Source organism: Ursus americanus, chromosome 18 (genome assembly GCF_024610735.1).
Source record: "Ursus americanus isolate L20-20 chromosome 18, mUrsAme1.1.p, whole genome shotgun sequence".
Taxonomy (NCBI): Eukaryota; Metazoa; Chordata; class Mammalia; order Carnivora; family Ursidae; genus Ursus; species Ursus americanus.
Window position 1 is genome coordinate 1,010,403 of NC_142144.1, and position 23,213 is coordinate 1,033,615.

Below are 23,213 nucleotides of genomic sequence, written 5' to 3' on the forward strand. Positions count from 1 at the left end.
GAGGGGCTCCCCCCGCCCCCACAAAGTGCACAGCCACGGCGGCCCCTCCCGCAGGGCAACCCCCTCAAAAAGGAGAAACAGGGTGGTGAGGCCCTGTGGCTGACTTGTCAGCAGCCAATGCTGGGACAGGCTCGTCCTGGGGGCGTCCCCGAACTGCAGGCAGGAGGAAGCCAGGACCCCCCGTCTTGAAGGGCCAGCACGGAGCTGGCCCCCAGCGGTGTGAGCCATGCTGAGCTCCTCTGGTGGAGAAGAAGGCTTGGTGGTGACCAACACGTGCAGGACGCAGCGTCCTCTGTTGGCAGGATGACTGTCTCTGTGCCCCTTTGTACTCTCTGTAGACTTGGGGAGATGCACAGAAAGTAACAAAATCGGTGAGGAGGGAAGAGGAAGGGACATGTTCACTATACGCCACCCCACCTGATGATACCACTGCTTGAAAAACATTTGTGTTTTAAGCAACAGAAGCTCACTTCCCAAACTCTGGAAAACACAGAAAAGTACAAGAAGAAAGCAAAGATCACCCCAGACTCCCTCACCCAGAAGCAAACACAGATTTGCTGCTCTATTCAACACCCACCTCCCTTCAGCCAACCTCAGAACACAAATGCCATACCATACCCCAGAGCCAAAGGCCCAGGTGACGGCCTCATGCACAGAATTTAACACGCCCAGGCTGGGGGTACCTGGCTGGCTTCTTGATCTTGGGGTTGTGAGTTTGAGACCCATGTTGGGCGTAGAGATTAGCTTAAAAAAAAATGCCCAGGCTGCCCTGGCCATTCCTAGCCTCTGCTCACCAGGCAGGCCTGGCCCCGGGGCCTTTGCACCAGCCAGGCCCTCACCTGGACAAGCTCCCTGCCTCTCCCAGGTACTTGGCACCTGCCTGGGCCCTCTGCAGGTCTTAAGGTTTCCAGATAAAGAGGAGTCTCTCTCCTGGTGGCCTTGTGTTAAGAGGGTTCCCCTTCCCCTCACCCCATGTGACTACAATCAGTTTGTGAGTTTCTCCTCCCCCAGATGTGAGTCTCCAGGTGTCAGTGGTCCTTTTGGCCTCATTCGGGGTTCAGTTCCTGCTTGTTCTTGTTGGATAGATGAAGGCATGATCGGGTAACTAACGGCTGGGCAGAGAGCTCAGGTCCCAAGGGCCGCCTTTGGAGCCAGACCCCACTGCCCTTCTCCTGGCCGCCCTCGTAGCCCTGGTTGCCCTCCACGCAGCCCTGGTTGCCCTCCACGCCCTCCTCACCCCCTCCCACACAGGCGCAGCAACCAGTCCGCGCTCGCCATCTGCTGGCCTCAGCCGGAACTGCTGGCCGGGCCCCGAAGGCGCCGCGCACCTGCTCTCTGCAGGGACTTTGCTCTCAAACCCGCAAACCGTGCGGTGGCTTTGCTCACACTCGGACCCGCCAAGCTGATCGCCTGGCCAAGGTCCACAGCCCCGTGTCTGGGAGGCTCCAAGTGGCTCTCCAAGGGTCTCTCCTCCACCCTGCCACGGCAGGCTCTGCTGGGCCCACCACTGCTGCCCTCTGCTGTGGGCCTCCCACCTGGTTGGCTTTAACCCTGGTCCAGGACCCCACCATTCTTCAGCCCAGCTGGGACCTCCAACCCTGGTCCTACCACCTGTCCACCGTCCCTCCTTGCTTCCCCAGACTCCAGGCCACACCCATCAGCCCTCACCCCCTCCAGCCCGCTGGCCTACCTTCTCTCCCAGGGACCATCCGCTGATGCCCTGTCCCCGGCTTGATCTCGGTGGTCCTACTTCTTTTTTCTTTTTTTTTTAAGATTTTATTTATTTATTTGACAGAGAGAGAGACAGCCAGGGAGAGAGGGAACACAAGCAGGGGGAGTGGGAGAGGGAGAAGGAGGCTCCCAGCGGAGCAGGGAGCCCGATGAGGGGCTGGATCCCAGGACTCTGGGATCATGCCCCGAGCCGAAGGCTGACGCTTAACAACTGAGCCACCCAGGCGACCCTCAGTGGTCCTACTTCTGAAGCTGATGGGGGCTGAAGGGAGTTGCTCCCCAGTGCCCAGTCCAGTTGTCCGTGCTCCCTCCCAGGGTGACAGCCCTGCCTTCCGCCACACACGGGCCTTTCCAGTCCTCACTGACGGCTAGATGGACGGGTCCTTCCAAGTCCCCCTCCTCCACAGCACAAGGCATATTCAGGGACTACAGTGGCCAGAAAGCAAGGCGGTATAAATGTTCTTTGTCTGAACTTCACGTGCACAATTGTGCCGGTTTAAAAAAAAGAAAAAAGAAAGGAAATACATTCAGTAAAAAATACAAAAAAGGAAAAAATGATGGATTAAACTTTCTTTACTTTGTTGTATTTTTTTAAAAAAACAAGGGAATACTTATACCAACATATAAGGTTTTCACAGTAATGAACGAAATGATAGCCCAGTCTCTGTTTTTAAGGCTCAATGTCTGCAAACGTGACAATGATTTTGTCGCGATCAATCTATTTCTCCTTGTCATTTGAGTACACAGCCCTGTCGTATTTGCCCATCTATTTTTGCTCATTGTTGGTCAAAGAACTCTTTATTAACCTTAATTTTGGTAATTTCCTTTTACTCTGAGCCACAGATTAGGGACAAATTTAAGCAGGATACATTTGGTAGGGAGTCCTAAATATTCCACTTCCACTGCATTCTAGAAATCGTGGTTCGGTCCATATCTGTGTGTGACCAAAGCCAATCCTCATGGCTTTTAGACATCTCAGCATCTGGAAGGTAACTCAATCACTGTCACTGCACTGATGCGGTCTCTCTCACTTTCTCTTTTTTTATGCCTATTTTTATATTTTTAAAATATTTTATTTGAGAGAGAGAGAGCGTGCGCGCGTACAAGCAGGGGGGAGGGGCAGAGGGAGAAGCAGGCTCTCTGCTGAGCAGGGAGCCTGATGCGGGACTTTATCCCAGGACACTGGGATCATGACCTGAGCCATCCAGGCACCCATCTTTTTTTTTTTTTTTTTAAGATTTTATTTATTTATTTGAGAGAGAGAGGGAGTGCAAGAGCAGGGCGGGGGGCAGGGGTAGAGGGAGAAGCAGACTCCCCACTGAGCAGGGAGCCTGATTCGGGCTCAATCTCAGGACCCTGGGATCATGACCTAAGCAGAAGGCAGACACTTCAGTGACTGAGCCGCCCAGGCCCCCCTGAAAAGGAATTTAAAAATAGAAACAAGAACATTAGAGTCTCAGTGACGGACTCTAACATCTTAACGACGGGGGGTTCCTGGAAGTGGAAGCCGACGAGAGGGGAAGACGTTATCCAAGAAATAGCACAAGAAAATATCCCCCAAACTGAAGGGCGCTGTTTTCTAAACTTAGAGGTCCCAAAGTGCTGGGCAGATGATAGGGGTGAGAAAGCCACATCATGAAATTCTACCCCTATTCGTAAGAGCTCATGGGGGAAGCAGCCCGCGTGTGGCTGGACGGATGAACAGAACTCGGAATGTCCATGCAATGGAATCATATTCATCCATAAAAGGAAGGAGGGTCTGACACCTGCTGTAAGACCTATGAGCCTCAAGACACTGCTGAGAGCCGGTCACAACAGGGCAGATACCACAGGATTCCACTCACTGGAGGTCCCTAGACGAGCTGAAATTGCAGAAGGTAGAATGGTGGTTGCCAAGGGCTTGGCGGCGGCCAGGGTGGGAAGTTAGTGAAGGGGACAGAGTTTCCATTCTACAACATCAAGTCACGGCAACGGCAGATGGGGACGGTTTCGTGACAGCACAAGTGTATCTAAAACAACTTAATGCTCAAAAATGGTGAAGACAGTAATTTTACGTTAAGTGTATTTTACCACAGTAAAATAAATGTTTTAGAGGGGAAGGGCTCCCACAAAGGCTGGACTGCCGGGAGGTGGAATCGCGGAAACACCTGTCTGCTGCCGTAACCGCGAACAGTCCCTCCTTCGCGAGGTATGAGACTCACGTTTATTAGATTTCACCAGACAGTTTTTAGTTGGTAACATTTAAGGCTAGTTTTTCATTAGGGTTACAATATTTAACCTTTATTTTAGAAACACAGAAATCGCCGGGTTTGTGTCTTTCGGAAGGCTTTAGAATTGTTTTTTCTTCTCCAGGTACGAAGGTAACTGGGTGACGGTGACAGTACCTTACACGACGCGGAGTCGCTACAGTGACGACGGCGTGGCGCCTCTGGAGGGAGTACGGATGGCGTACCAGGCCTCCGAGAGCTGCTCCTCTGTGACACCTGCTGCGGCTTCACACTTGCCCCATGCTACCTGCCCCTGGACGCTGAGGAAATGGGAAGCAACCGCAGCCAGGACAGGGTGTGCACGGGTGAGTGCAGGTGTTGGGGGAGGCGCAGACGCCTGTGTCACCCGCGTCCTGGCCGGAAAGAGTACCACAAGGACAGAGGCTACCAGGTCTTTGCAGCCTCAGGCCTGGACTCCTGACCAAGGCTAGATGGCAGACACCTGCCCGGACAGAGGACACAGAGGTCTAGACAACCGTTCTCTGGGTCTGAGCCAACCAGACCAGTTGCAACACCACGGAGCTGACGCAACGTCTCTTGCCGAGATGCCAGCAGTGGGTTCACACGGCCAAATGTCGGTGAGATTCGTGGCCTTATTTTAACCACAATTGGTTGAGACTGCTGCCTCTTTCCAGGTGGGCTGTACCTTCACCCCTCTTTGTGGCGCCCACTGGAGTGACCACAAGAGCTTTTGGGACCCCAGTAAGGCAACCTTGAGTTAGGATGCACTTAGCTGGGGTTTATGGGATTTTTAAATGATGCTCAGTCTTGCTGCCTTTCCTAGGGTGGGTGGGTCTTCTATGGCTGCCAATTACCTAGCCGCACAGCGTAAGCATGTGGAAGTGAAGAAACAACACTTGTGGTATCCACCAGAAAGGAGTCTGCAAATTGGGAGCGGAGGACTTGGTTCTCCCCAACAGCTGGAAAAAGTAAAAGTTGTGTCCTCTGATAAATGGTTTCATAACGCAGCATATGCAACTTAATATACCATATACCTTTTTCCTTTTTGGATGGGGATTGCACTGATCAGAGTGCCTGTGTTTGCGCTGCACAAACCTGCTGGAGCATCTCTGCAAAGCCCCGAGTGTGACCCAAACCAACACCAGTACCAACAGTCAGATCCGGAGTCTATCAAACGCCCTAGGGAAATGTCTGAACAGTCGTTCTGTTTCTTCGTAAAACAATTCTGCAAAGTCATGATGTGGCACTCAAGGAGAATACGGGCAAACACGCCAGCAGCAGCATCAAGGAGACGCGCGCGTTAATTCACACAAATGTTGATTTTTCCCAAATGTTGTGATGCTTGTAGCGTTTGTCAGTTTTTAAAGATGCACTGACGTTTCTTTCTATATTACCATAAACCGTAGAATATTACCGCATTGTACAATAAAGCACACATATTTAACACTATACAAACTACGACATTAGCTGTTGTAACCGACCTTATTCTTACCATTTTACATTTTTTTTCTTAAAGAGCCCTTCCCCAAACTGCGAATGCTGGAGGCCCCACCGAACCGCACCCACCCTCGCCCCCAACATCTTTGCAGCACGTGACCACGACTGCGGAGACACGGAACTTCAGGTCGCGTGCAGGGCAGCAAACAGAAACAGTCCGAGTCCAGAAAAGCTCCCCCGCAGCGCCTTCCGCACGTGACCGGGAAGGCGCCGCACCGACCCCGCGGCCAACGGCGCGGTTCCGCCAGCCAGCACGGGGCCCGGGGCTCCGGGGGTCCCGTCCCCGGCGCCCTTCCCCAAGCACGCAGCCCCTCCCACCGCACCCCTCCTCCTGGGGTTCCCCGTCTCCTTCCCCCCTGCTGGCGCTCCCCTTGTCGCCGCTGCGCCCCCCCACGCCCCTCCCCACCGCCCCTCCACCGAGGGCCCCTGCTCCAGCGCCGCACTCCCCGCTCCCCCGCCGGCTCCCCGCGGGGCCCCCTCGGCGCCCGAGCCGCGCACGGCGCCGACGTCTCTCGCCCCACGTCGCGCGCCGCCCGCCGTTCGCCGGGACGAGCCGGGCGCGGATTGGCCCGGAGCCGCGGGAAGTGCCCGCCCTCCAGGGCTGCTGGCCAATGGGGAGGCGGGGGCGGGCCGGCGGCCGGCGCCGGAAGCGGCCGAGCGACGAGGGGACGTCGCGTCGCCGGGTCTCGAGCAGCTACCGCGGAGCCGCCGGACGGACCGTCGGACCTGCCTGCCCGCCATGGCCGAGAGTGACTGGGACACGGTGACGGTGCTGCGCAAGAAGGGCCCCACGGCCGCCCAGGCCAAGTCCAAGCAGGTGTGGCGCCGTGCGGGCCTCGGGACTCAGGGGCGGCCGGGGGACGCGGGGCGGGGCGGGGGATGCGAACAGGGACTGGGGGCGGGGCGGGGTCGGGGTCCGAGGTGGGGACTGGAGCTGGGGCTGGGGGGGGCCGGGGCCGGGGGACCAGCCAGGGGCCTGGGTGAGGGCATGGCGCCAGGGGTGGGAGACAGGAGACCAGGGCAAAGAAAATGGCCGGGTGGAGACAGTGTGCGGCAGAGGTAGGATGGGGGAAAGGGCCAGGGACCAGGGAGAAGGAGGGGTCGGCGCAGGATATGGGAGGACCGGTCGGGGTGATGGGAGGCCGGGGGAGTAAAGTGGTGGGGCCGTGGACCGGCTGGGCCGGGATGGGTGTGGAAGGGTCCAGCAGTGTTTGGGGCCAGGGATACAGGCCTGGTCGGGAGGCTCAGGTAAGGCCCCAGGTCCTAGAGGCTCTGAATGGGGACAGGGTGGACTTGTGGCCAGTGACAGTGGGAATGGGGTGAGCAGGGGCCCAGGGGGGGTTGAGGGGGAGGACCTCGGCAGGGCCTGGGGTGCAGATAGGGGGTGGAGGCAGTCCCTGTGCCGAGGTGGCCTAGAGACCCAGGGCACAGGTGGATTCTGCTTCTGGGTCGTTGGAGTGTAGGTGACATGCCCTGAGAGGGGCAGAAGGTTTCTAGCTTGGTTAATCTATCCAAAATTAACTTGTGAGTCCAATGTAAGTGTGGAGGGGCGGGTTAGTGACGATCCCTGCTAAGTTTCCACACTCAGGCGGCCTTGGGCCTGCACCTGCCTGCCGGGTCTGGGCCAGGACTAGCTGCAGCCCCAGCGATTGGCATTCACTGACCTGCCCTCAGCTGCTCACTTGCGGGGTCAGAACCAAATTCACTGTCCTTTTTTTCCCCCTCAAGGAAACTTAACAGGCACAAGCTAGGAGTCATGTGAACACATGTAGAAAGCGTCTCTGCACACAGCACCCGTAGCTCAGCCCCAGTCACTTCTCTGAGGCGTTAGAATGATCAAGAGATACATCTCACTAACGTTGGCAGGTGGAGGTCACAGGGAATCGGTGTTGTTGGTGATGTTGGGGGCGTGGGGCATGGCTCTCTGCGATGCACCCCCTCTTGTGTTAGCAGTCAGATTCGCCCAGGAAGGCTGACGCAGGCGGAGCTGGGCATTCCTTCCTGTTTGTGCACGAGTAGATCTGTCGTCAGCCTGGGTTTCTCAGCAGCACAGAAGCGGGCTGGGTTTTCCTTAGTAGCGCCTCGTGGACACCTGCCTGGGTATTTGATGGCAGAGGGTTTTGTTACTGAGCTTGGGTTTTAAACCCGGCCTTGCTCGTCAGTCTTGGACAGAGCTTCCGGGCATGAGCTCCGGGCCAGGCTGCCTGGGCTGCAGAGGCCCTGGACATTCGCTGCGTGCTGACCGGCTGACAGCAGTCTGTACTGGTGTCTGCAGACGCTGCCAGATCTGATTTTGACCAAAAACTGTGTCCGTGTTTTCTAGGCCATCTTAGCAGCTCAGAGACGAGGAGAGGACGTGGAGACTTCCAAGAAATGTAAGTAGTTGTGCTTCACATGAAACAGGAGTGCGCTGTCAGGTTCTGGCTGCCACAGGCATCGGCACACCCGCTGTGTCCCCGGGGGTGTCGGGTCGGCTGCCAGCAGCTGGAGCCAGGCTGGGATCTTAGGGGAACATCCCTGCTGCGTGTAATCAGGAGGGAACTGACCAGAAGATTCGGTACCCCCTGTTCTTAAGCCTTTGGGGTTCCCTGTGTTTTGGATGCCTGGGTTCCCAGGTCACCCTGGCACAGGGTGCCTGTTGGGCCTGGTTCCCGTTCTGAAATGGCTTTCTTTTGGGTTCGTGGCAAACCCTGTGCTGTGCTCTTGCCTCGTCCCGGTCCAGGGGCCGCTGGCCAGAACAAGCAGCATTCGATCACCAAGAACACGGCCAAGCTGGACCGGGAGACTGAGGAGCTGCACCATGACCGCGTGACCCTGGAGGTGGGCAAGGTGATCCAGCAGGGCCGGCAGAGCAAGGGGCTGACTCAGAAGGACTTGGCGACGGTGAGCATGGCGGGTCCCTTCCTCCCAGGCTGCGGTCGGGCAGGTGGGAGGTCCGTGTTCAGAAGGCGCTGCCGCTCAGCTTGGGGAGGCTTCAGGGTGCCCTTGACCCTGGCATTCTCTGGGGAAGCCGTATCAGGCCAGCCGTCACTTCCTCTTGAGTGCAGTGTGGCCTCCTTCATGCATAGACCCCAGAGCCTCCGAGGGCTGCTACGCAGTAAGGCCCTTGGCCCACGTGTTGTCCCAGCATGTGCTGCTTGTTGGTGACTCCCTTGGCTGTGTGCTAGTTTGGGGGTCTCTTCTTATTGAACTGTCGTGCACAAAATACATCTCTTTAGAAAATCAATGAAAAGCCGCAGGTCATCGCAGACTACGAGAGTGGACGGGCCATTCCTAATAACCAGGTTCTGGGCAAAATTGAGAGAGCTATTGGTGAGTGTCCTCTGGTTCTTTATGGGGTCTCCGCTGCTGCTCCCTGACTGGGTGCAGGGCAGCTACCGAGCACAGGAAGGCCCCCGAGGCTGCGGAATTCTCCAGACCCTTAAGAAACTCCTGAGTGCATTGTCTGAGTGTCGTCCGCTCCCCCACCCTGGCTCTCACATGTCCTCTAACCCCGCTTGGTTGGTGGCCTGCACCCTCCAAGCCCATGGACAGAGGGCTCCGTGGCCCTCCTGTTCAGGCACTGGTGTCCTCCCCTGGTGTCAGTGTGGCACCCAGCACGTGGAGCTCCCAGAGCACTGGAGCCCTAGTTCTGGGAGGGGACAGCTGCCCTCTACCCTGGAAGGTTAGCAGGTGCACAGACAGTGGGGTGAGCCCAGCCAGGACTGGGGGGGGCGGTCCTCAGCCTCCCTGCTCTCCCTGCCACTCCTCCCTGTGGAGGAAGGGGGCTGGTGCTCAAAGGGTAGTGTGGGCACTGCTGCCACCTTGGGGCTGGTGGGTGGGGGCACCGTGGCACTCTGCTGCTTCTTGGGTCCCAGAGTGGCCACTGTGGCGGTGAGTGGGCCAATGGCTCTTTCAGGCCTCAAGCTCCGGGGGAAGGATATCGGGAAGCCGATTGAGAAGGGGCCAAGGGCGAAATGAACACAAAGCCTCGAAATCAGTGCGTTCCGGCTGATCTCGTCTGGCTGGTTCTCCTTGACCACCAGCGCCAGCGTGGGTCTCTTCACGTGGCCGAGCGGAACGCAGGGCGTGAGCCCTGCCCAGGAACCCCCTCTACCCATACCTGCTGTCAAACAAACAAAACCTTGGAAAGTATTGCTTCTCCTGATTTTTTTTCCTTCCTATCCCCGGTGTCTGCCCGGTCTTGGGGTGGCTCCCCGGGGAGCTGTGAGTGGGACCGCCTCATGCTGGCGGGGCTGTGGGGTGGGGCGGCCTGATCGGAAGAGAAGATGCCATCTCCAGTCCGGCTTTTAGAGAAGCCAATAAACGGTTGTTGCCCTTCCTGCTGGTGGAGAGTCGTTGCTGTCCAGCGCGGTCTGCCACGCCCCTAGCGCGCCTCTGGTTTTCACGCCATGCCACCGGGTTGGGTGGGTGCCTGAGGGACCATGATGGTCACTCTGCAGTGCGGCTTCCTCGTCACTGTCTGCTGGCACAGTTCATGGGCATGGGCCTCTTGGCACCAGACTTGTGCCCTCCCCTGGCTCGGGAGTCCCTAGTAGGCCGGGACGGCAAGGTGGGGGCACTTCCTGCAGGCAGGAGGGGAGCACCTGGCTGCGTGGGTGTGGATGCGTTCCCCAGGACGGCCATGCCCAGAGGGACCCTCCCTGGGTTAGAAACACTGTGCTCCATCTTATTAGGCGGGGAAGGTGTGTGAGTGCGCCAGAGCTTTGACAGCTCAGGGACACATCGCCTTCATTCCCAGAGCCCGTGAGGTCAGGAGGGCAGGAACCTCAGCTTAGCCTGCCAGTGACCTGCTCAGTGGCATCCCCAGGGCACCGAGTGACTTCTGCTTTGAGACCCGTCATTCTGGGGAACACTTGCACTTCACCGTGGGATGGTGGACATGGGACCTTCAGAACCGCGGACACAGCAGGGCATCCCCCCGCCCCAGACCAGCTCTACGCCACCTTACACCTGGTTAAAAACTTGCTACTCAGGCTGTCACCTGTGCCTGTGGGAGTTCCTCCCTGTCCTCAGTCAGATGCAGAATCACCCGGCAAGGCGCAGGGGCTGGACGGGGCTTGGGTCACGTCCCACAGGGTGGGCTGGGCCACCTGAGTGTTGGGGTACCCTCCGGGGCAGGGGCTTATCGGGGTCCCAGTGTGTCCGTCTCTGATGGCTCTAGCCCTTGGTCCTGTCTGGTATGGCCTGCCTGTTACCTGTCACCTGAGTCACAGAGACGTGGGAGGTCCCCCCAAGCACATCCTTTGAGCTGGAGATCCCCCAGAACCCACCTTCCTGCTGACAGAACAGGATGCACGGACCCCAGCCAGTACGTGGGGGCCACCCTCCCAGGCCAGGGCATTTATTGTTGGGGTGAGGACCATCCCAAGGCATGTGCGTGGCAGTCTCTGCAGGGTGACCGCACGGGGGCCCAGTGCATCCTGGAGGAGGGGCAGACATTACTCCCCGGGCTGGGGCTGACGGGTGGGGGCTGACGGGTGGGGAGTCAGTCTCTGGGTCATCTACTGGTGGTCAGTGAGCGAAGCCGGCAGGGTGACACAATCCTAGGTAGAAGGAGGGGAACTTCTGAGTGGTGGGTGACGGAGGCGGCCATGCATGCAGACAGCCCGCCCCGGCCGTGCAGGGCGGGCCAGGAGGGGTTCTCCACAGTCCCCCTTGCCCGCCTGGCCCCACCCAGGGGTTCCTACCGCATTGAAGACAATGTTGTCGAAGCCCGGGGCCACGGCTGTCGTCTCGCCCCGGGAGGGGCAGCCACCCTTCTTCTGCAACCAGCGCCGTCCCAGGAGTCCAAGCAGCACCAGGAGGATGAGGGCGAGGAGGGCGCTGCCGACCACAGTTGGCACTGATGTGGCCAGTGCCGTGTCCCCTGTGGGCCAAGGAGCATGTGAGTCCCAGGACTCGAGCCCTGTCCGTCAGCCCTACCCCGATGGCTGAGGACACATAGGATGGCCCATCCTTGAGGCCCCAGCAGGCTGAACGGGGGGGTGCCAGCCGTGCCAGCACAGGACGCCAGGCTGAGGCTGGGGACCTGGCAGGCAGCTGCTGTTTTTCAGACCCGCCCCTTTGTCCTGAAGAAACAGCCACCAGCAGGGGCTCCACAAGCAGGCTGGTGGTGGTCTCTGGCCTGACCGGGCACCTCCTCCAGGGTCTGGCCCCCCCCCACCCCGGGGAGTGACAGCATGCTGGCCAGAAAAGGATGCAGAGCTGGCTTGGCTCCCGAGACCAAGGACGGGGGGTGGGGGGGGGGGTGGGGGGGGTGGGGGGGGTAGCCCAGCCCAGAAGGGGAGGAGACAGGTGCTTGGGTGGCTCTGTCGGTTAAGCGTCCGATTTTTTATTACAGCTCAGGTCATGATCTTGGGGTCATGGGATTGAGCGCAGGATCTGGCTCCTCGCTCAGCAGGGAGTCAGCTTGAAAGATTCTCACCTTTTGCCCCTCCCCCCACGTGCCTGCTCTTGCATGAGCACGTTCTCTCTCTCAGTAAATCAATAAATCTTAAAGAAGAAGAAGAAGGGGAGGGAGAGGACGGTGCAGGGCCCGGCCTCGGTGACTGTCCTGGCCTCTCGGGCCAGAAGCAGGGCCACTGGCAGCCGTGTGGGCCGTGCGCTGCTGAGCCCGCTGGAGCCCCAGAGCTGGAGCAGTGTTGGCTGACCGGGCAGGGCTCACCCTGGCTGGATGCGGGCCGCCAGCAGTGCTGCCCGGCCAGATACTCCACGTCGTCCAGGGCGATGGGCCCCAGGGCTGGCTGGCCGCTCAGAGTGGCTTCGAACACGATCTGACCAGGAGGGAGAAGGGGTTGCATGGGCCGGAGGACGGTCCCACCTGAGGCCTCTGGGATCTCCAGGCTCTGGCCCATCCGTCGGGCCTTACCTGGAACTCCTCGGCACTGGCCACCTCCACCTGGCCTTCCAGCCACTGGTGCCGCAGGTGCCCGCCCGTGCTCCACACAGTCAGCTGGCCCCGCTCACTGTTCAGGAGCACCCTCAGCTCACCCTTGTCTGTGAGTAGGGGCCGGGGCACGTCAGGGCCCCAAGCCCGTGTGGTGGGGCTGCCCCCGGCCCCGGCTCCTTCCACCACCCAGGCGCTGTGGGCCGGCCCCACTCACAGAAGTGCTCTGGAAAGCCCACATGGTACCAGAAGTGGAGGCAGGAGGCCTTGGTGGCAGGCAGAGGCTGGCTACGCAGCCAGGCTGCCCGGCCCCCTGGGCCCAGCACGCCGGTTTCAAAGAGAACGAAGTGGCCTAGAAATGAGAGAGGGCCGGGCTCCAGACGAACTGAATGGAGTTGACCTCACCAACCTGTGACCTTTGACTGTGATGGGAGCCTGGATAGACTGGGCTGGTTGGCGGGGGTTGGGGTGGGGTGTGTGACCCTGGGTGTGTGTGGCTCTGGGGCCCCTTCCCCAGCTCAGACCCACCTGTTTCTGTGCCCAGAGTGTGGTCCACAGGGGGCTGGGGGTAGCGGGAAGGTGTGGCTCCACTGCTCCAGTCCCAGCTATACCCCCCCAGGCCGGGCCAGGGCAGATGGCTCCAGCCACACAGGCCAGCCTCAAAGTCACAGGAACCTGCAAGAGACCTGGGCAGGTGAGCAGGGCTGCCCCCACGCCCCCTCTCTATTCCGGGGGCATCCCCATTGCCGGGGCCAGGGGCCGGGCCAGGCAGCTTGGGGTCGGCTCGGAGCTGGTACCGGCCATGAATCATAGCAGGTGCCGGGGCCAGGCCAGGGGCTCCCACCTGGCTGAGGGCAGGGCCCGTCCTGGAGCAGCAGGTCGTCCAGCGCCACGTAGGAGTGCTCCACACCGGCGGCTACCGCCTCAAACACCACCTGTGCAGGCACAGGGCAGGGTCGCCTCGCGCACGGTCTGGACAACCCTCGAAGGTGTGCAGGCCGCCCGCCGCCCCCACTCACCCGCCAGGCCCTCTCGGCCTGCACGTCCACACTGCCCAGGCGCCAGGCAAACCCTCCGTGGGCACTGATGCTGAGCACCTGACGCCTCCCGGCCTCCTCCACGTGGACCTGCAGGGTGCCTGCCACACCACGTGGCCAGCCTCGGTCAGCAGCCGCGGGGGAGGAATGGCCGCTCGGGGGCTCCCAGGCAGCCTGGGCACGGGGGCCTGTGGGGACCCTGCGGCCCCTCACCTGGGTTTCTGAGGCTCAGGTGGTACCAGAAGGTCAGGCAGGCAGGCTGGGCCAGAGGCCGGTGCTCCTCTGAGGTCAGGGAGGCCACGTGGCCACAAGGCAGGGCCTGTGGGCTCGTGTCCACCACCATGTAGTGCCCTGGGAGGTGCCAATGTCAGCCTGCATCTGACTCCCCCTGCCCCCCCACTCTTCACCCCTGTCGCATACCCTGGGCCGTCTCTGTGGTGTGGTCAGTGCGGGGGCCCCAGGAGGTGTGGCCCGTGGCATTGGCCTGGCGTGTCCAGAGGCCTTGGCCCCCGCTGGAGAAGCCACAGTCCGAGTCCTCAAAGGAGCACCGCCTGGGGGCCCAGCAGGGCCCAGGCCGCACGGCCACGTCGTCCAGCGCCATGGTGCCGTGGTAGCCGTCCCGGAGGCCCTCGAACAGCAGCTGGGGGCAGAGGGTGTCAGCAGCTGGGGGCCTTGCCCGCCCCCGCCCCCCAGGCGTGGGGCCTCACTTGGTACTTGGTGCCAGAGCCCAGCTGGTGGTGCAGGGTGGCCCAGGCCTCGTGCCAGCGGTTGCCGTGGGTGCCGGTCCGCGACCACAGGAGCGTTTCTGCCTCTCCTTCCCGCCTCACTGCCAGGCGCAGTGTCCCTAGACGCAGGGGAGGGTAGGAGGGGACCAGAGCCCCACTCCTGGTGGCTTCCCACCTCTCCTCGGGGGCTCTGGAGAGACAGACTGGGGAGCCCCCGCCCAGCACCAGGGTCACTCACCGATCTGGGGCCCGTGGAGGTGGTACCAGAAGGAGAGACACTCCTGAGGGGCTGCTGGCGCCTGGGGCTGGGTGAGCAGGTGGGCCCCGGGGCCCCGGGCCGGGGGGTCCGTGGGGTCCAGGAGTAAGAAGTAGCCTGCCGTGGGGACACAGGGCTGAGCTGCAGAGATGCCAGCCCGGGAGGGGCTTGGCCTGCTACGGGCGCGCTCCTCTCCACCCCCACCCCGAGTTTGCGAGCTGCTCCCCAGGCTTCGGTGCTCCCACCCTACCTTGGCCCGTGGTGTGGTCGTACCCAGGACCACGGCTCTGGATTCGGCGCCAGTGAGCATCTGTGAGGTGGCCGGTGTGCCAGCCGCAAGTATCCCGCTCAAAGTTACAGGAGACCTCTAAGGGCGGGGCGGTGGTGGGGTCAGCACCGCCATGCCCCTCTTGTGTCCTGCGAGGGCAGGAGACTTGTTCTCTGGGGTGGGGGCTCCCAGGGGTCCCTCTAGGTGGTCCGGGTGGGAGGCCCCTCCGTGCAGTAGGGACTGGGACCTGAGTCTTTGTCAGTGGTTGTCACGGGGCTGCAATCCTTCAAGGTCACGTCATCCATGCCAGCGCCCTGCTGGCCAGGGCCATCCAAGTCCACCAGGCCAACAAACTCCAGCTTCATAAGGAGCACAGGGAAGGGGCTATTAAGTCAAGGCTGGCGCGGTGAACCCCCTGCCCCCCACCCCCCCACTGCCCTCCTCACCCGGAAAGGCCGGCGGCGCGCCCCAAGAAGGACCGTGTCCACCTTCCAGCCCTTGCTGCTGCTCGGGGCCTGCCACACCAGCTCACGGCTGCTGCCCTCCACCACAGCCAGTGCCAGGAAGCCTGGCCGAAGGGGTCACGTGGGTCCGCCTGGCCCGCCCCCCCCACCCTCCCGCGGGGTGCATTGGGGGCGCTCTCGTCAGCCTCGGGGCGGTACCTTGGGGGTCACTGTGGAAATAGTAAGCCATGCGGAGCTCACAGCGGGGGCCTGAGGGGCCCAGGGGAGGAGTGAGGACCCGGGCCTCTGCTGCCAGCTGTCCCCAGGCCCTCTGCAAGGACAGGAAGTGCCCTGCGGAAGAGCAAGGCCTCTTAGAGCCAGTTCCTGCCAGGGACCCCCAACTCGGACACCTTCCCTAGTGGGAAGAGGCGAGCAAGGACCCCGCTGGGGCACAGTTCACGGGCAGGGGGCCTCGGGCCTCACCAGCAGCAGCCCTGCCAGCCTCTGTGCCAGGGCCTCCGCTCTCTTGGGCCTGGAGACGCCCCCACTGCAGCCGCCCCACGCTGGCATCTTCCCAGCCCCCGGCTGCGGGGGGCTCGAAGTCCGTGGTGCCTGCAACAGCCGTGGGCGCTGAGTGCACCGGGGGTGGGGGTGGGGTGAACAGGAAGAGTCCCCCCCCCCCTCCGCCGGCTGCAGCCGCCCCTCACCACAATCCCGCTCATCCTCGCCCCCCTCGCACTGTTGCTGGAAGTCGCAGAGCTGCTCTGGGGGGACACACAGGTCCCCACAGGAAAGATGTCCTGGCTCGCAGAAGTCCTGGGGCAGCAGGCCGGACAGCTGGGTCCAGGGGGCTGGGGCCCAGAGCCCAGGAGGTGGGCTGGACACTTCTGTGGGGGCAGAACAGGGGTCAGGCAGGCAGAGGTGGTGCTTGTCCTAGGGAGGGAGGGGCTCGGCGGGCCCACCTGGGACTGGCTGGCAGTGGTCCGACAGGATGAGGTCATCCAGGCTCACGACGCCACCTGGGCCCGTGTGCCCAGTGAGCAGGATCTGCGGGCACAGGGGGCTCAGGACGTGCCCCGGCACCCCTCTATCCTCCCCAGGTCAGCTCCTTCCAGCCCTCTCCCTGCCTTGTATTTTCCATGTCACTGGACACCCTCTCCGGTCACCCCACCCCCGCACGGCTCTGCAAGAGGGGCTGTGAAAGTGCCTGCTCCTTCCCTGGGCCTCCTCCCGGAGCTGAACAACAAGCAAGCCAGCTTCCTGCCGAAGTGGCCCGGAGGGACCCAGGGCCAGCACCCTGAGCTCCCCTGCCCCACCTGCGGGGCCCTTCGCACCTCCCACTTGCCCACCCCCTGGCCGCTGCTCTCTCCGGCCTCACCCGGAAGGGGTGCTCGCTCTGGATGTCGACCCGGTCTCGGACCCAGGCAGCCCCCAGGTCCCCGTGGCGCCTGCGCAGCAGGACGGGGCCCTGGGGCGAGCCTGGGCTCTGAGTCTGCAGGAACAGCTGGAGGTAGCCGTCCTCGGACCCATGCAGGTAGTGGTAGAAGACCAGCTGAGAAGAAGCCGAGGAAGGTCAGGGAGACCTGCGAGCCTGGGCCCCCAGGATGGGCCACCCTGTGTCCCCCATCCGCCTCACCGAGCAGTTGCGGGTGCCCGAGGCTTGGAACTCGGGGCTGGAGAGGACGGCGGGGGCGCTGGGCTCGGCCATGGAGACCAGGAAGGAGCCTGGGGAGAGACAGGTGTGGGCCAGGCTGGCCACGCTGTGGTGGGTGTGGACTGGCGGTCCCCGGCGGGCCTCACCCTGCGCGCTGTTCCGGCTGTGGTCGCGGCGCGGCCAGGCTGGGGGCCTGGTGCCGGCGCTGTGGTTCCGGGCCCAGCCCTCCGAGTGGTTCCACAGGCCCAGGCCCGTCTCAAAGTCCGTGACCGTGTGGTGACCTGCGGGGTGGGGGGAGGGCGCTCAGGCTGCCAGCTGGGCCTCCCCTCCGCCCGCCCCCCGCCCCACCACGTTCTCTGGATGGTCTGCAGCAGCCCCTCCAGCTCACGGCAGGCGGGTGCGTCCTCGTCAGAGCCGTCCCCACAGTCGTCCTCTCCGTCGCATAGCTGGTGGGGCTCCACGCAGGCCATGTTCTGGCAATGGTGATGCCCCAGGGGGCAGTGTGCCTGGGGAGCTGAGATGGGGGAGGGGCAGCCCATCACCGTGACCCCAAACCCTGGGGGTCGCGCAGCTGGGGGAGAGGCTCAAGACCGGCTGAGCTGGGAGTGAGCGGGTGAGGGGCTCCTGCTAACCCACCGCCCCCCCCAGGTGTGGGTCCAGGGCAGGGGGCCCTTACTGGGCAGGCCACAGCCCCAGAAGACCACGTCGTCCAAGGCCACAGTGCCCCTGTGGGTGGCATTTCGAGTGGCAGAGAAGGTCACCTGAAAAGAGTGGGGTCCTTAGGACATAAGTCTGGCCTCAGACCCTCCCTGCTGCCCCCAGCCCCTAGACCACCCCAGCTCACCCGGAAGTCGTCCTGGATACGGCCAGTGGCCACCACCAGCTCCTGCCAGCCTGGGCCCCAGGGCCCGGAGTTCTGCCACAGGGTCAAGGTCTCGGCCCTGTGGGTCAGCTCTAGCCGCAGCTCAGCCACATCTGGAACGGGGGGTGGGGGGTCCCGGGGCAGCTCAGGCCCCAGTGCTTCCCCCAGCCTGCTGGCTGTGCCCTGCCCTAGGACACTTGTCCCTCCTATGGGGTGTCCTCCTCGGCTCTGCAGCAGCCCTCCTTCCTTTCCAGGTCACTCCCCTCAGGACACCCCACCCCAGCAGTGGGGTCCTGGGCACCCACCTCCGGAGGCCGCATGGTACCAGAGCCTCAGCTCACAGGTGGGGTCTGCGTTGTGCAGGACGGGGGAGCGCAGGGCTGCGGTGGAGGCCTCTTTCCCCCGGTGGGTGCCAACAGCCATGTACCAGCCTGGCCCAGCAGAGAGGTTAGCACGTGGGGCTGGAAGTAAAGGGGAGGGGGCACCATGGAGACCCGCCCAGGCCTCACCGAGGTCCGTGCCGCGAGTGTGGTCTGCGCGCGGCCCCAGGGCCTCCAGTGTGGCTCCTGCCCGGTCTCGGAGCCAGCTGTAGCCTGAGGTGCTGATGTCCTGCCAGCCACAGGAGTCCTGCTCGAAGTCACAGGAGAAGGGGGCACCCGGGGTGGGCGAGGCTCCGTGGTAACCTGGAGAGCGGGAGGTCAGCGGCTGCCTGCAGAGGGCGGGCCTGCCTGACCCTGCCTGGCCCCAGCTTACCACACTGGGTCTCGTCGGAGCAGCCTGGGCAGTCACACACGAAGTTGCATGTGGCCTCGCGAGGGGCCCTGCAGTTGTTGGGGACCCAGGCCCAGCCTGGGGGCCCAGCTGCTAGCAGAGAGACAGTCAGGTGGCTGGAGGCAAGGTGACCCCCCAATCCCAGGCAACCCATGACGTTGTTCACCTGCTTTGGGGCCCGGGGCCAAGAGGTCACGTGGGGTTTTTGTTTTTGTTTTTAAAGATTTTATTTATTTATTCGACAGAGAGAAAGACAGCCAGCGAGAGAGGGAACACAAGCAGGGGGAGTGGGAGAGGAAGAAGCAGGGTCATAGCAGAAGAGCCTGATGTGGGGCTCAATCCCATAACGCTGGGATCACGCCCTGAGCCGAAGGCAGACGCTTAACCGCTGTGCCACCCAGGCGCCCCTACGTGGGGGTTTTGGGTCCTGCCACCCAGGGCTCCCAGTCAGGGCCAGGCTGAGTACATCTGGCCTGGGAGAGGGTGGTTGCATGGCGGGATGGTGGGGGTATGTGAGCATGGGACCAAGGGCCCCCACCGTGGGACAGCCCCCGAGGAGGGGAGCCGGAGCCAGACAAGGAACTGGAGGGGGTTGCAGGAGGGTGCCCCTGCTCCCTCCTCAAGCTCCATTTGGTCTAAGAGTGGTGGACTAGGGTCTTGCCTTGGGACCTGTGGACCTTGGGGCCAGAGGAAGCATAATTCTTGCCCCTTCCTCAACGGCTTGTCCTGCCCACTCCCCGCCCCCAAGTTCACCTTGCACCCCCCTCCCCAGCACCTGTGCCCATGGCTGGCCCTGCTTCAGCAGCCAAATCCGACAACTCACCCAGGAGCAGGACCAGAGCAGGGAGGAGGTGGCCTGGCAGAGGCATGGTCGGGCCAGGGGGAACGGAGAGTGTGCACGCTGGGCGGCCTGGGGCTATTTTGCCCCGTTATCTGCCTGTGGCCCCACAGACTGACTCTGCTCCAACTGGAGAGTGGGGACTTGGCCCCTTCTGTGCCTGTGGCCTGTCAGCAGGCCCCACCCCGTGGTGATGAGAAGGAATATCCGGCCGTAAAAGTGTACAGGAGAGGGGCCCCTGGCCCAGTCGGGGCTCCCACCTGCCCGGCTCCTTCAGACCAAAGGTCAGGCTGCAGTCGTTATGCCCACCACTGCCCAGCCCTGCCTGGTGGAGGCCCGGCCAGGGGAAGCGCCACAGTGGCACGGGCTGCGGCACGTCGCTGACCCTGCTCAGGCTTTGCGGTCTCCCAGCGCTCGGAGCAGGAGTCAGCGTGTGGGAACTATGCCCCCAGCCCCTGCCCCAAGCAACCAGGGACTTCATCCTTCTCCCTAACTCAGTCCGTGTCTTCCTGCTGGCTTATTCGCAGTAAACCACAACCGTTTATCCAACTGTTCCAGGCAGCGTGGCTGGGTGCCGCCAGGACAGACCCCAGCGTCTGGCTGCCACTGAGCACAGTGGGACCTCTGGAGCGTGTCTTACCGGACCTGTCTCCTTGTAGGTGACATGTGGTCACAACAGCGCCTGTCTGGAGCGGCGGCCGTGAGGCCCGGTGAGCTCACCCATGGGATGGCACCATGCTCACGGGGAGCCACCGGGATGGCTGCGCTCAGCTGTGTCTGGCTCTCCCCTCCCCCATACCACATCCACTCACCAAAGCCCTGTGCTGGGAGGAGGGGAGGAGGGGCGGAGATCCTGGGAGGGGACTCCCAGTTCCGAGTCTGAAGCCCCACCCATTTACTTTGAGCAGGAGCCTGTGGGTGCAGGGCAGGGACCTGGTCTTGGAAAGGGTCCTGGGTCACATCACGTGTGACCTCCAATGGCAGATCACGAGGGGAAACTGATGTCAGCCGGCCCCGAGGGACCTGGTGCTACTTCCTTGCGCAAGGGCTCAAAGAGTTTCCTCCCAGATGTCCTTGGACACAGGAGCCACATGAAGGAGCAATCAGGCCATAAACGGGGGCAGCAGCGCAGGGGCCCCCTTATCAGACCACAAAGGGCTGAGTGTGCACTGCCACTCCCTGGGGCCCCCAGATATGGAGCCGGGTAGGGGCAGCAGCAGGGGCCCTGCTGTGTCCAGGGCCACCTCCGGCTCTCTGCCACCCACCCCCTCTAGTCAGGGGTCCCCAGGGGTGACCACGAAACAGAAAAATCAAGACACACAGCATCTGGGGAACAGCAGGGGAGATAACATTTTTAATTCCTGTGGGTGAGGTAAACTGTGGCGCTTGGGCCAGGCTGGCGTCGGTCTCTGACTCCTGGCCAGAGGGTACAGCTGGCCCCTTGGGCAGGCCTCAGTAGCCGTCATCGGCCCAGGTGACCTCGTAGTCAGGGTACATGGCTTTGATCTTGTCGGTGGAGATGGAGTGTTGGGCACGACCATAACCCTGAGGAGAGAAGCCAATCTTACAGCCCTGCCCTGGCTCTGGGTGTCCATCCGCAGCAACACCCAGGAGCTGGCTTGGGAGGGGCCCCTGGGGGGAGCCGAACACGGCCATCCCTCCCTGACGGCTCCAGGGAGCTCTCCTGGAGAAAGGTGGCTGTCAACGTGAGCAGTCCTTGAGGGTGGGCCCCGGGCTAAAGGGCTATCTCAGGTGCCAAGACAGATGGGGTAACCACTGTGGCTTGGAGAAGAGGGAGGGGCCTCTGGGCTTCACCCCAAAACTGACCGCATCCAAGAGCTGGACGACAGTGATGGCCCCGCCAGGCCTCGTGTAGGAACAGGACCAGGCCCCCTGTGGCTGAGGGGCAGGCAGGGACCTCCCTCCCACCCCACGTGGGAAATGGGTAAGCCACTGGAGGGCGGGGTCTGCAGCTGAGACAGCCCAGAGAACCCCCAGCACTGCAGGCCTCTGGGTGCAGGGCAGTGAGCGCTCGTGAGAGCTGGTTTCTCAGCCCCCGACCCAGCTGTGGGCTCACCATGGAGTAGCCATACACGTGGATCTTCTTGTCCTGGCTCTGGTGGGAGATGCGCCCGCCTCCCAGGCACTCACAGCTGTAGCCCTTCTTCTGCATCTCGCCCGACACCTTGTCATAGATGTCAGCTGCACAGGGAAGGCAGCTCAGCACCGGCCATGGCCCTTGAGCTCCAGCTTCCCCAGGAAAGGAGCCCCTCCAGGCTGGGACGCCGGGAAAGGGAGGAAGGCGTGCACCCGGGCAGGAGCGCTGGGACTAGGAGGGAGGGGTAGGGCATGGCAGCCCCTAGCTCTCCAGGACCCTCACTCCCCTGAGCCAGCCCAGAATCAGACCAGGTACAGGATCGTCTCTCGCCACGCCCCTCAGCCCGCCCCTGGCGCTCAGCCCCACCCCAGAGCCGGCTGGCCCCGCCCCCAGGGCAGACTGACCGCGCCCCCGCCCCGAAAACGCCCTCCGGCTCCGCCCTCACCGTGGTACTCGGCCCACTTGTAGCCGCGCACGATCTCCTTGCTCTCCCCAGCCGGGGCCTCTGAGGGCGGTGCCGAATGAACTCGAATCAGCACGTACTTGAAGACCCCGTCGGGATCGATGTCCACATCTGCGATCTGGGCGAGGTCCGCCGCCGCCATGTTCCCCACAGCCCGCCCGCCCCTGCAGACCGCGGCCCTTCCCCCAGGATCCCGGGCTGAAGCAGCCGTGCGGGAGGCGGGCTCTGGGAGTCCGGGGCCAATGGCGCGGGGGCATGCTGCTCGAGCCCAGCGCCTCAGCCAATGGTGCCGTCCACCTGCAGCACGGACTGGCCAATGGCAATCTAGCTCCTTGCAACCCTGAGGCCACGCCGGTCCCCTTTAAAGGGGAACAGGGAACGGGAGCGCGTGGTGATTAAAGCCAGCTAACAGAGCAGTTCCTTTTGAGCGGGGTCTTGGAGGCGGAGTGGGCAGCGGACACGGTGGCGGGCTCCTTTAGAGCGGGTTCGGCGGCCCGTGAGGCCCAGGGGACACGCGCCGGTCCTCATCTCTCCTCCTCGTTCCCCCGCCCCCATGTCCCAAGGCCGCCTCCTCGTCCTCCTACCGGGTCCCAGGTCCTCCCTCGACGTCCTCCCACCGCGTCCCAAAGCCCTAGTCCCTGTTCCCCACAGCATCCCAAGGCCCTCTTCCGTTCCCTCCCTCCCCTGCCCGGCCGGTCCGAGGGCCTCCCTCCCAGTCTCACCCACAACCCCCCATCCCCAAAGAGGAAGCAATGTCTACATTTAAGTTCTGTTTTACTTGGTTCGAAAGCGTTCGCCCCCTGGAAATAATCCCGGTCCAGGGTCATTCCTGGTCAGCCAGCCCTCAGGCGTTGGGCGGAAAGCTGAGGCCCGGGGGCAGGGAGCGCGGCGGCTGGACTTGGGAGGCCGCGAAGGCGGGTGGGGCGAGCGGGGCGCGTGGCCAGTGCAAACGCGCTAGGCCGGGGCGGGCGCGCAGGCGATGGGGGGATGGGCGGGAGTGCACGGGGCGGAGGAGAGAGCCGGGAATAGAGGTGTGGGGGACGTTCGCAATTCAATTGATGTCCTCTCCTGGCCGCGATGGGGAGGACTGGGAGCTCCAGAAGCCCGGCCTAGTGCCCTGTCACGGTCACGCGCCCTGATGCAGCTCGGGTGGTGGACCAATGAGTCTGCGCTCCCGGGACCGAAGCCCGGCCGCCAGCCTCGTGTCTCTAGCCCACAGCATAGGGCAAGGCCAGAGCAAGCGCGCGGGGCCGTTAGCGTGGGCACACCCCCACCCCTCCAGTGGACCCCGCCTCGCTCAACTAGCTTGCTGTGGCACCCGCTCCCAACTGGGAACGTCCAGTCTTTTGTGTCCTGCCTACGTTAGCGGGTAGGAACCCCTTCTGAACCGCCTCTACGGCCCCTCCCATTCATCCATCCTATGCATCTTCTTCCCTCCTCCCACTCTGCCCTG

The 23,213-nt window shown here is 62.5% G+C and overlaps 3 protein-coding genes across 3 annotated transcripts; 1 reads left to right on the top strand and 2 right to left on the bottom strand.

The window, feature by feature from the left end:
- Positions 1–6,087: 6,087 nt before the first annotated feature.
- On the top strand, positions 6,088–9,777 carry EDF1 (endothelial differentiation related factor 1). The gene is made up of 5 exons (XM_045803778.1): positions 6,088–6,273; positions 7,780–7,831; positions 8,179–8,339; positions 8,675–8,768; positions 9,355–9,777. Exons 1-5 carry the CDS (start codon positions 6,196–6,198, stop codon positions 9,414–9,416), a joined length of 447 nt encoding a protein of 148 aa, XP_045659734.1. The 5' UTR covers positions 6,088–6,195; the 3' UTR covers positions 9,417–9,777.
- Positions 9,778–10,772: 995 nt separating this feature from the next.
- MAMDC4 (MAM domain containing 4) lies at positions 10,773–18,515 on the bottom strand. Its single transcript, XM_045803772.2, has 28 exons — positions 18,344–18,515; positions 18,100–18,273; positions 17,896–18,021; positions 17,573–17,703; positions 17,405–17,489; positions 17,117–17,242; positions 16,875–17,009; positions 16,711–16,799; positions 16,453–16,626; positions 16,037–16,121; positions 15,782–15,961; positions 15,558–15,686; positions 15,294–15,425; positions 15,078–15,199; positions 14,879–14,990; positions 14,614–14,730; positions 14,346–14,480; positions 14,090–14,226; positions 13,803–14,022; positions 13,596–13,733; positions 13,365–13,483; positions 13,190–13,280; positions 12,874–13,020; positions 12,563–12,697; positions 12,328–12,455; positions 12,124–12,232; positions 11,147–11,325; positions 10,773–11,002 (listed from the first exon to the last, which is right to left on the bottom strand). Exons 1-28 carry the CDS (start codon positions 18,513–18,515, stop codon positions 10,961–10,963), a joined length of 3,669 nt encoding a protein of 1,222 aa, XP_045659728.2. The 3' UTR covers positions 10,773–10,960.
- Positions 18,516–20,524: 2,009 nt separating this feature from the next.
- PHPT1 (phosphohistidine phosphatase 1) lies at positions 20,525–21,947 on the bottom strand. The gene is made up of 3 exons (XM_045803779.2): positions 21,743–21,947; positions 21,277–21,401; positions 20,525–20,744 (listed from the first exon to the last, which is right to left on the bottom strand). The coding sequence occupies exons 1-3, from the start codon at positions 21,900–21,902 to the stop codon at positions 20,652–20,654; spliced, it is 378 nt and encodes a 125-aa protein (XP_045659735.1). The 5' UTR covers positions 21,903–21,947; the 3' UTR covers positions 20,525–20,651.
- Between the last annotated feature and the right edge of the window lie 1,266 nt (positions 21,948–23,213).